General features: G+C 36.9%; 1 protein-coding gene across 1 annotated transcript in view; it reads left to right on the top strand.

The window, feature by feature from the left end:
• Positions 1 to 4,463: 4,463 nt before the first annotated feature.
• LOC104491668 (regulating synaptic membrane exocytosis protein 1-like) overlaps positions 4,464 to 12,173 on the top strand; it is a gene marked incomplete at its 3' end in the record, with an annotated part of 35,200 nt that continues 27,490 nt past the window's right edge. The window contains exons 1-3 of the mRNA XM_010134124.1: positions 4,464 to 4,477; positions 6,824 to 7,037; positions 8,617 to 8,628. Coding sequence (XP_010132426.1) covers positions 4,464 to 4,477; positions 6,824 to 7,037; positions 8,617 to 8,628 — 240 coding nt within the window. The remainder of the gene's footprint in view (positions 4,478 to 6,823; positions 7,038 to 8,616; positions 8,629 to 12,173) is intronic.

Raw genomic sequence — 12,173 nt, 5'->3', positions numbered from 1 at the left:
TAACCAAGTTGTGAGACTTTTTTGCCTTGACGTGTACAGTCCTGTTAGGATGCTGCCATGTAGTATGTGCTTAACAGAAGATTATATGAGGGAATTGGGATTTAAATAACTTGTAGAGAGGGCAGAAGTATCTGTTGCATGTAAACAACTTTTTATTCCAGGGGTGGCGGCCAGGCCTAAACTCCTGTGTGAGGTCTATAAGTGAAAACTTCATGTCGGACAAGTCTGAACTTTATAGTGAGTCTTATAATGAAATGCTTTATGGTTATGATGCTCCTGGTTCCTAGAGTAGTGGGCATATAGGAAAATACCAACATTTATAAAAAATACTTTGTCCTTCATGGATGTGGGGTAAAGTATGAGTATATTGCCTGAGGGTTGGAAACCAAAAAATAAAGGACAAGAATAATAAAATTATTAAAAGAAATAATAATAATAAAAAAGTAACACCATGAATTTCTGAATTGTATTGGGAGATTTATATTACCATATTGTCTGGAAGCACTAGTCATGGACTATAACTCTTCTGAGTGAAGGTTTTTACAGACATAGAAAAAAAGTCTTTGCCACAGAGGCAGCCTGCTTTGTAACTATTAAGCAAATAATAAAAAGAGCAGACAGGTGAGTCTGTATTGTCTGTTAAATAAAAATTTTAACATACAAGTTACAAAATTTTTGTCCATTGTAGGCATCAAGGCGAAGTGGAGTTTTAAGAAGGATAATGGGATGGTGTTTTTGCTAATACTGTCACGTTAGGGACAACAAGGGGAAAACCACAAAGATTTATGCTTGAAAGTTTAACTCGAGCAGAAGCCTGTCAGTACTGAATGAAAAATTATAGGCAAGCTGGAAATAGGCTTTGAAAGTCTTTGAAGGTGAAGATAATCCATTTATGTTTTATGTAGTAGAAAGGGAGGCTCATTGGAGGAATATGAAGAGAGAGGTAATATAAATAAAATTATATTTGTTGCAGGATTGTGATCCAGCAGGGACATGCACCAGCAAGAAAAGGAACTGAGAGATGAGCTGATGATAGCTGAATGTTTAAGCTGGATGGATATGAAATTAGCTAAACTACATGTTGTTTGTTTGCTTTTTAATTTGCAAAATTAGTCTCAGAGGCTTATATAGCATTTTGAGCTAGAGATCTAAATAGATGTGAGTCCGGTGTAGCACAGTAGTTATTGGTCTCGAGTGGCAAGCAAAATGGAGGAGGTGGTTAAGGTTTGCTGGAGGTAAAAGGGCATCTCTGTTTCAGTTTACGGAGTTTGATGTATAGGTCACCCATGATGGGAGATGATAATCTATGCCATACACTTCGGTTTGGACAGAAGGAGACAAACGTGAGGTAGGGAAACAGTCCTGTGAGTTACAAGCATGGTGAAATTTGTGTTTGCACCAGTAAAACAGGGAGGAAGAAGATATCTTGGCATGTGGAGGAGAAAGGGCTCATGCCCAGCAGGATTCTGGTGATTGCTGTTGTGGTGAAAAATGTCACAGGCAGCAGGTGAAGAGCAAGTTGAGAGGATAATAGTGTTGATCTGTAATTGTGTGTTGAACGAACAGAGGAGAATGAAGAAATCTTCAGGCCAGGTGAAATCTGAGATTTTGAGGAATATTTGCTGTTTTTATTATAGTATATAGAACATGCTATAATATATGTCATACAAAATCATTGTGATTTATTGATTTAAAAAATGTGTAGGAGAGAGATACGAGACCTATGGGAAATGCGAATAGAGAAAGGTCAAATGGGTGGTAAGTAAAATCATAAAAAATTGAGAAATCAGACAGTAGGTAGCAGCAAAGGGGCTGGAAACAGCCAGTTTGTGCAGGAGAAAACCTAACCCTCAAGATATGGAAGTTGTTAACTCTTCCATTTGCAATTCCTTTGACTAATGCTTGTATTCCTCTTACACAAACATGGCCTTTTTTGCTCTAAAGATTAGTTGACTAATTGGGTTCCTACCTGTTTCAGAATTTACAGAGATTGATCTCTCAGTCGCTTTGGTGAGCATTTTTTACAGACAAATACTATACTCCCCACTTAAAATGGCAGTTCACATTGAAGGAAAAAGTATCAATAGCAATAATAAAGGAATATTAACATAACATCCAGATTAGCTCCCAAGTACAATATTTTGCTTTTAGCAGTTATTTGATCTTCACAAAACAACCAAACAAGGTATCATCTGTGCTAAAAAGCAGCACACCCCAAACATTCAAACGTACCCTGGACTTCAAATATGCTAACACATAAACTTTGCTACGTCAAGCCCTTTAGAGCTGGAAGAGTTAGGTATGTTTATTTACTATTCAACCTTAATTCGTCCTACTTGCGCAGAGGGTATGAATTTTAATAACAGATTTATGTGTGATGTGATAATATATGAACTAACCAGCAAATGTATCTAGATTTCTTCAGTGAACTTCAGCTGTTCTTCTAGTCAACTTGTGCTAGGTTCTCCCTAAGCTCCTTGTTTCCCTTTATTCAGTCAAAACTATCCATAGCAGCTTGCTAAGGTTGCCTGTCTTGGCTTTGTTTAAAGTGTGTATTCCCCAAACCCATCACAAGTTGACAGCTTTCTCAGCTAAGGTGCTAGCAGGGCTGAGGCAAAAGCAAAAGTGCCATGCTGCTCCCTCAAGGAACACTTGCGTGAGATGAGCACCTGCAGCTCTAGCCATCAGGGGTGTATTAAATATCCAGAAGTGCTGTTTTATCCAAATACCTTACCCTACCATCATGTTAAGGAAGTGTTATTCTTTTGTACACCTACAGCAGAAGAAAATGTGTGGAAACAAAACTGAGTTTCTTTGCTTTATTTACTATAAAAAAATAATTCCAAGAACAGCACTTGGTGAGTCTCATTTTATGAAAAAAGTTGTGTAAGCTCTGTGTGATTATGTGTTTGTGTAGTATGGGTGAACAGGGCAAAATACTGTGTTACTTTTCAGTACTTTTAGTACTTTTTGTACTAACATGAACTCATGACAGGGCATGATATTTTTATAACATTAAATCAGGTATTTAAGATTCCAAGGTTGAATCATTTGAGTTGAACTGGGAGATTAAAAATGCAATCTGTAGTGCCATCTGCTGGATTTTTAAGTGAAAAATTCAGTTTCATACTACATTTAAAAATAATTTCAAATATAACTGTGCATAAAGGTTACCCAAATCTTTAGCTTTTTTAGAAAATCTGTGCAGACAGAGCCTAAACATGCAAGTGCACCACTTTGTCACTCTTTAATCTTCAGAGTGTATGTGAAAATATTTCTGATAGATCTACACTATAGGAATTTAAAAGTTATTTTCTCTTCATCTTTGGAGGCTGAGTGGGTGAGGAAACCTTCCCTTTCTGGCTATGCCATTACCTCAGTAGTACAACTAGATCATGCAAAATGGTGTGGATATATGCATATATTCCTCTTAGATAACAGCCTGGTTGCTCTGTCTGTGGAGAAGTTTGAATTGATACCTGCCTCAAGGGTCTCCCAAGCCCTTACATGCTGTTATTGAGTCTAACTTAAGCTTTAGGTGCTTGTCTACATTAAGGAATGTGTAATAGACTTAAATTTTCCTTGGATCTGTTAAAAATGTGCTCTATATCTTGGAAGTTTGGGAGCAAACTTGAAAAATATCCGTCTGTATTTCAGTTCTTGATTAATATTTAATATACTTCTGTATAAAGCAAAACTTTTGAGAGGGATTTGCTGCCGCTGTTATAAAATAGCCAGAGATACAGAGATTCTGTCATTCCTCAAAGAGCTGGGAAAGGTGGTTAAAACCTTGCAGACGAAGTAATTGAACCAGACCCACCACTCACTGGGTAAGATTCTTTCTGTTCTGTGAATTCTGCAACCGTTTTCTCCAATTCCGTTCCTGCGGTGGGTGAAATGTTTGGATTCCTCCAGTAATGCGTAGTGTGACACTGAAGATAAGCACTTGTTTTTGAACCTGTCATGGTAAAAAGGGTCTTACACTGATGCAGAAAGGAAGAAATCTGTAAATAACTGATATTTAGAGAAAGAGGAAATCTGCTCTCACTTAAGTTCTGCTTAGTTGCTAGTACTTCCCTCGGAGCAAACAGAAGGGCAAGTCATCACTGTGTTAGTACACCTCCTAAGTTCATAAGAGATCGGCGGTGATTCAGATGTAGGCTGTCTGTTTGGAACAGAACAGGAAGATGGGCAGTGCATGCTCTTACCTTCTCTTTCCATGTTAACGAAGACTCAGAGCTTTTAGTCTTGCTGCAGCGGAGGAGAACTGAATTCAGTTTCCACGGTTCTATTTTTTAATAGGATATTGGCTGTAGTAAGAAATTTACCTACAGACCTCTCCATTATTTAATTGCATTCCTTAAGCTGGTTATTATACAAATTCCTGAATGTCTTCTGTTGTTTTTATGCGTTATAAGTGAGCAGCGGAGTAAGATAAGTTAAATCTTATGTGTAATCCAATAATGGGGCCAGAAGTGTAAGTTTCTCCAGTGTTTTGCCTAATTCTTTTGACCTACTTTTCTCATCTTACTCAATACTGCAAAGGTTTTTAAAGTAGATTAGTAAAAAATGAAAATAAGCCCCCCAAAACCCCTTTGCTATGCCTGCCAAGTTTTTCATTAGCATAAAGCATTAAGTATAATGCATCATGTTTGTACTGAGGGAGAACAGATTATTTGACTTCTTAGCTTTTACTACTGCTGCATCCTCACTAGAGTGTGTCCGTATGAAATGACTGTGTTTAGTGTAAGAGATGTGGTTGATTTACGTAGTTATAAACAGTGATATGTCCAAAAGGAGTATGAGTATTTTACCACAATTCCTGCTTGTTATGTTGAATCATAATTTTCTAGGCTGGAATATCATCTCTAAAGTAAAAATACCACTTTACCAAAACAGTATTCCATACAAACAACACTGATAACTTAGATTTTAAAAGTCAGAACAAGCCCACCGTGCACAGCCATACACACGCACAAAATCTCACAGAAACACAGACTTGTCTCACTAGAAATACATTGCTTAAATGGTGTGAGTCTCCACGTTTATTAAGGGAATAGGGAGCTCAAAGCAGATACTGAAGATGAAGGATATCAACAAGACCTCTATAGACAACACACCTGCTGTTAAATTTATTAAACTCAAGATCCCCCTTTTCTATTCATAGACTATTTAGCTGTTTGTTATTTTTTTAATGTTATCCATGGAGATGTAGATCAAAGCAGTATCTGGAAATGTGAGTGAAAAGCCTGTGGGTTCCACATAACGTGGTGAAAAGACTGTGTCGTTAATGTGCCCTGCTTGGATTCTCCCGTTTAGACTGTCTGAGGTCTTCGCTCAAGCTCATGAAAATAAAGGTCAGGAGTTGCAATGCTGTCCTGGGGCACATACAGAAATTTTTCTTTCTTATACAGTTTGATGAATAGTAAGACAGTTACAGCTGAAATCTAATCCTTTTAAATTAAGTTTCAGGGTAGGGTAAACTTAACTTCATGGCAGCTGAGCATATTGCTCCTTGCTGCAAAAAGGGTGATCCTGCCCATTACTGGTCCTTATAATTCTGACTTCAGGAGCTCACGTCCTACCTTCCTCCCAGGTCTCCAGTGCCCTGCTTAGAGCAGAGCAATTCAGGAAGTAAAACGGTGAGAAAACAATTTTTATTTTATTTTAATTTATAGGAGAATTAATCTTCTGTTGGTTCAGGTACATGGGTTAGCTCATTGAGAGGGATCTGGTGACTGTCAGAATCTTAGTGCCTGAGGAGCAGCAAGAGCATGCAGCCAGGAGCAGGAAGATGAGCGGGACTGCCTCTTTTAGAAGTGCCTGGACCTTTTGCTGGTTCCCCTCTGAAACATCATCTGTGGCGAGAAAATCGAATAGAAAGCAACAGGAAAAACATGTTTTCCCTCAGAGATAATGTCTTAATGATAGGAAAGATTTTATCACTAAATATTTAATTATTATTATTCCTGATCTACTGAAGGGGAAGTAAAGGGTGGAGATCTGAGTCGTCTTCCCTGAGCTCGTGATTATAAGCTGGGTCTTTTGGGCAGCAGGATGCTTAGCCAGCTGGTGGGCGTAGTGTTGGTCTTTTTGTTATTTGGGGCAGCTGGAGGAGAAGTGCTACTTCTCTGAGCACCAGTCTTCATCTTAGGAATATATATACCTGCTAATACTCCTACAGCTAAGCTGGAAGAAACATCTTTAATGAGGGACAGCAAACCTTACATAGTCTCTCATACTTAACAAGAGACAATACTACAGATTGTTGATATATAGATTTGAGATAGATAGAAAATTATTCTCAGATTCTTGCAAGGCCAGTGTGACTGTAGAGTGCCTGTTGAAATCTTTAATGTTTTAGTAATTTGGATTGTGAAAACATAAGTGTGATGCTGTAACTGAAGATCGATTTATATTTTTTATTACACCTGCTGCATAAATAATGTCAATTAAAAAGCAAATCAAATTTGTTCAAGCAATTCTATTTCTGCTTTTATTCTGCACATGGTAGATCTGTTTAAGACTATACATTTTTTGACATCTTTTTATATTTGTATCAATTTCTGATTACTATACATTTTTTGACATCTTTTTATATTTGTATCAATTTCTGATTAAGTGAGATGATTTACTGATGAGATTTGAAGTAAACCTAATAGGAATACAGATGTCTTATGTAGTGCATATTTGATATGAGGTACATTTATTATTGTGAACATGGCAAGGTGATTAGGTAGAGCTATAAATTGAACTAAACAAATACACAGTAGTAGTATTTCCTCCTATTCTTGCTATATAAACTTTTTTCTCATCTGTGCAGGAGGTTGCATCAACAATTTGAAAGCTATAAAGAGCAAGTAAGAAAGATAGGGGAAGAAGCCCGCCGTTACCAGGGAGAGCACAAGGATGATGCTCCAACGTGTGGAATCTGTCATAAAACAAAGTTTGCAGATGGTTGTGGCCATTTATGCTCTTATTGCCGGACCAAGTTTTGTGCTCGATGTGGAGGTCGTGTCTCTCTGCGATCAAACAATGTAAGTCTTCTGATGTGTACTCTTAAGAAAAAGCCTCCTTGACATTGTCACACTGCAGATTGTACACCTTAAGTTTGACATTTCATGCTTCGTTTTACTTAAGTGTTTTATCCATCGCTTCGTTGTGAGGTGTGTAAAAAGCAAAATAATGTGTTTATGATTGTGGAGATACTTAGGATTCACTTAGGATTCACACAGTTAATTTAAAAAAAAAAGAATATGTAGTGTGTAGTTCTACTGAGTGATGACTTGTAGAAAACGTACATGTTTTTCATAGAATGAAAAGGCAAACCTGTTTGCTCAGGTATAACTCCTCACTGACAAATTTTTATAGAATTCTATTTCATTTTAGATTTCTTCGTTTTATCAAGCTTTTCATACACATTTATAGATTTCTCTTACATAAAATCAATAATGTTTTTTTTAAGGGAAAAAACCCAACCACTTTTCTTACCTCAGTGAGAGTGATATGTCAATTTAAAATAAATTTATTTAAAATGTGAAACTGTAGATTAATCTGGATTAAGCATCCTGCTTTCAAGCAGGTGAGGTAAATTTTTCTCCCTCTGATCCACGTGCAGTTAGCTGTAGTAGCTGTCCATAAAACTGAAGGGTATCTGAGAATACCCTCTGTTCAGTCAGTCCCTTACAAGGAACTGACTACTCACGTGTGAGTGAGCAGTAGGATCTATATTTGGAAGACCATTATGCAGTGATTATTTTTGGCTGGTCACGTAGGACTATAGTATGCTATAAAATATTTTACAAATATCCTTTTACTAAATGAATAGTTTTATCTATCATGAGATGAGATAATTTTCTCGTGTGGCTTTAAGGTGCCAGTCTTTTGTAGGGGAAATGCATCAATACTCTGCATCAATACAAATTCAGTTAAAAGTGGTCATGAATTTTATAACAGATAATCATGTTCACAACAGAACTATTTTATGGCCTTTTCACTTTCTTTGAGCTAAACATCGACGGAATAGGGCTTCTGAAATTGCATGTGTACCAAAAAAACCTGCCTCAGAATGGAATGCATTGCATGTTTAGTTTGGAAGTTTTCCATAGCCCCGATGTACTTCTGAGTCTATTAAATTACATTCACAAACTGAAAAAAAAAATGTAGGTGTATTGGACAAAAATGTTCATTTATTCATATTTTAGTATCAATGGATGCATTACGTTGCGTCACCTGCAGGTGGTATCATTGGAGCAAGTCTATGGAAATACAGTTTAGTTTGGTGTCTTACACGATTAGTGTATTTTAATTATTTTTCACTCACTGTTTCACGTCACAGAAATGGAAAAGTATCCATTCATTTGTAACTTCCTTTTGTTTGTTATATTGTTTATGCTTCTGTGGGTTAGGGTGGGAAAACATGTTTTCTACATATGCAGTAATGACATCTTTTATTCAAAGCTTTTTTTTAAAAAAAATTGTTTTTATCTCTTTGTAGAGAGTTACTAGAATTGCATTTCTTTGAAATCTGTCTATTAATACTTGCCTATTTTATTCTTTTTCTCTTCTTTCTTTCTTTTCCCTTTTTATTCTGCTTCCTTGGATGCTTTCCCAAAGGAGGACAAAGTGGTTAGAATCCATGCTTTCTATCATTTATTATTATAACGTTGTTAGTTAACTGGGAAACATATTAATATAAAAAAGTGAACCAAAATTTTAAAATCATCCAAAGGGGAAGGGGAAGAACAGGAATCCTAACAGCCAGGCCCTGCCCATCCCCTAGCTGAACATACACTGCAAAGATAGCCCAGCAAGGAAATCCAAGACTGTTGTCAGAATTAGGACAATAAAATAAATTAATTGAAAATTGAGAATTATTAATAGGCTAAAAAGTAGAGGATGTAATAAAGCTTTATTTCATAAAAATGTCTTTGGTTAACAATTTAACTTTTCGCTTGCAAGGTTTTCCATTAGCTTCAGGAAATCTAATTTAGTATTTTAATTGTAATTTTACATTGATTTACATGGTTTGCTGTTTTCACTTCTGGCTGCAGCAGAAATTCAGGGAGTTCTTGTGAAATCAGCTTTTCAATTTATGTCTGAAATAATATGCATAGACAAAGTATATCCACTTACCACTGAACATGAGTATAGTGAGCAATATGGAGTGAATCCTTTGTGAATGCGTAGTTATTATTTCAAAAAATCTGCAAAACTTTTAGGATCGAGTACTGACATATTCATGACTAATGCCTGTGCCTTATCTGAAATAGATGCGGGGAGTTTGCTGTTCTCTGTACTCCATGCATGGAGGAACGAGTGGCAGTACTTGAGCAGAACAGTGCATGTCCAGTTGCCACCTCTTCTCAGGCAGGTCTGCAAGAGGTGGTATTGCAGATTTTATCTTGGAGACTGAAGTAGTGGGAATTAGCCAGCTTTGCTGGCACTTCAGCTGAAACAAGTGCAGTCATTGCTATCCAGTGTAGTTTTTGATGTGTGGATGATGGTGCTATGCTTGTATTATGAAGTGGTGGTATGCCCCAACTTGCATCATAGCATAGCTGTAACCTGCTATTTAGTACTGCACCACACCCAGAGAAAATGATTTCTATCACACCTGCATATTGCAGCAGTTTTTTTCTAAGGCAGTAGTGTTCTGAGAACATGGTTGTTTTTCTAATGGCTATGAAATATAACTTGCTGCAGCTTCATTCCACTGTTTTATGTGTGGTACTCTGAACAAAGTGCTGAAATAATCCAGGACTTCCAGATCTTTTCTGTTCTATTCATCAAAATCCCTTAGGATAGAGTGAGAGAAGTTTCAGCTTGGTACTGATTTCTTACCAAAGCAGTGCATCAGTGATGCATCCACTGGGCTGCAGTAAAAGGCTACTGCACTTGCGACAGAGTCTTCTTTAGGGCCAGAAACGAAGCAAAGCTCTTAAGTGTCAAAAGTGCCATTTAGGTACAATTCAGTCACCTAAGTTTTGAAGAGCAGTCCAGTTGAACCTCACCTGACCTGCTTTATATGCTTGAGGCATCCTTCACACTTCGGTTTGGAACAAAGAATTTGCTAGATAACTGAAATTGTGATAGCATCCGCCTGCAGTAGAGATTTTGTCTTTGATCAGATGACAGCTTAGGTGGTCATCTTTGAAAAATGTCATTTGGGATCAAGAAAATAGACTCTGCTGCACTAAAATGCTCTGAAAACACATCCTGAAGACAAACCTGATTCATTTAGATTGTCTAAAGTTCAATTAGATACATTCTTATTGCTTGTACTTGCCTCAGTTTAGTTTTTTGCTGTGTTGAACTCCCAAGATTCCACATGCCACGAAAATGCCCTAGTAATATACCAGAAAGTATCTTCTACCTTGTGATGAAGCTGAGCTGCATCTCCTTAACAGCTGAAAAGTTACGAGAGTCAAAGGGAGAATATCTAGTTGTCCAATTGAGTCTTGATTGTGTGAGGAACATGAGGAACTTTTTTATAGAGTACAGTTGTTTTAGCTGTGCCTGTCTCTGAAAGCTAGTGGAATATACAGAATGAATTAATACATGCCTAGCAAATAACATCTTTTATAAGCAAAACAACTGGAATAAAGCATATAGAGCATTTTCAGTGGCTCAACATTCCTGACTAATCTAAATGTAGGGATAAACTCTTCTTTATCTGGTGAGTTTAATGTTAGTAAATACTTTTTAAACATGTTTATATGAGCCTTGTTCTCTCCCCATGATTTTTTACTTCAGTAAGTTTAAAACACATGCACCAAGTTCCTACAAGTTAGGGGTGCATCAGTTGGAAAGGATGATGAAACGCCAAGTTGCCGAAGTATCAAGCCCAGAAAAAGTCAAGCATTATTCTAGATTCAAGGTATTTTCTGTAGAGTTGGAGAATTAGAATTAATGAGATCTCACTTGGGATGTTGAGGACTGTGTGTTACCCATCTTTGCCAAATATCAACTGTGGTAGGCACAAAGAAGAGAAAAGACTAGAGACATTAGGGATACAAAACTAGAGCAATTATCATTTGTATCTACAAGTACAGAACTGATTAATTTTAAGCAATTAGAATGACCTTCAAATTAGAGGACAGTATGGGTGTAACTTGGCCTTAAATGCTCTTGGCTTGGAAAAAGATTTTTTTCAATCAGTGAAGTCTTGGGAAAGTTTCCATGTGACTTAGAAGGAAAAATAAGCCAGTAGAATTTTAAAGGTTAACTGCTAAGTTTGGGAAAGGATTTATGTGATGGTTTTGCTTGTGGCTGTAGGGGGATGTGTTAGGGCCTTAAGAGGTCTCTTGCAACTCTTGCTTTTAGCAAGGGTTATAGATAATGTAATATTTTGAAGTTTTTCTTGACCTTTTCAAGTAAGTACCAGATATATATTAAGGACTGTTTTAAAAATATATAGCAGAACTTAGTATATTCTCTTTTCATTTAAAATAATTAAGGACATCCCAAAACACTAATTCCTCGTAGCATGTTTTAGTAGGCATCCTAGGTTTATCAAGGCATGACTCCAGTACACTTAGAAAATTGATTGGCAATAAATGAAACATCCTAGTGGCTAATGAAGCACATAACTTTCAATAAATCTTATTCTAATATGTCAAAGTGCAAACCTAAATATGTCTTAAGTTCTTCCCTGTTCTTTGAGTATTGGTTAGCTCTTCATCCTTCTCACCTGAGCCCACCCTCCTTTCATATGGTTGCAGGCAGACAACGTTTAATAGGAACATTGTCAGGTAAGAGGATGGTTAGCTAGTTTGAGTAGTCAAAGCAGGCTTAATGTAGTTGCACAGTGGGAATATTCAGTGTTAATAATGTTAGTAATAACATAATTTGGTTTGAAAACAGTTGGTAGTTGCATGATGTACAGAAAAAGTACAAGTGTTTTCTCTTTCTTCATATTACCTTACCATTTAGAAACAATGCTATGTGAATGGGGCAGCATATTCACTGCGACAGCTGAGCATTTGTGTATACTTTTAAAGAAAGCAGGATATTATTAGTACAGGATTTTATATGAGAGAGCATTTCAGAAGGAAGTCATGTAGGTGCTTAGAGAAAAGCTGGCAGGGGTGACCACTTGCGCTTAATCTGACACAATGTTTTCTAGGTGATGTCAGTTCCTTGGAGTGTCTACTCTCTTCTGGATCCTTCTA

This window comes from Buceros rhinoceros, unplaced genomic scaffold (assembly GCF_000710305.1).
Source record: "Buceros rhinoceros silvestris isolate BGI_N320 unplaced genomic scaffold, ASM71030v1 scaffold11744, whole genome shotgun sequence".
Lineage (NCBI taxonomy): Eukaryota > Metazoa > Chordata > Aves > Bucerotiformes > Bucerotidae > Buceros > Buceros rhinoceros.
This window is presented reverse-complemented; position numbering and strand designations above follow the sequence as displayed.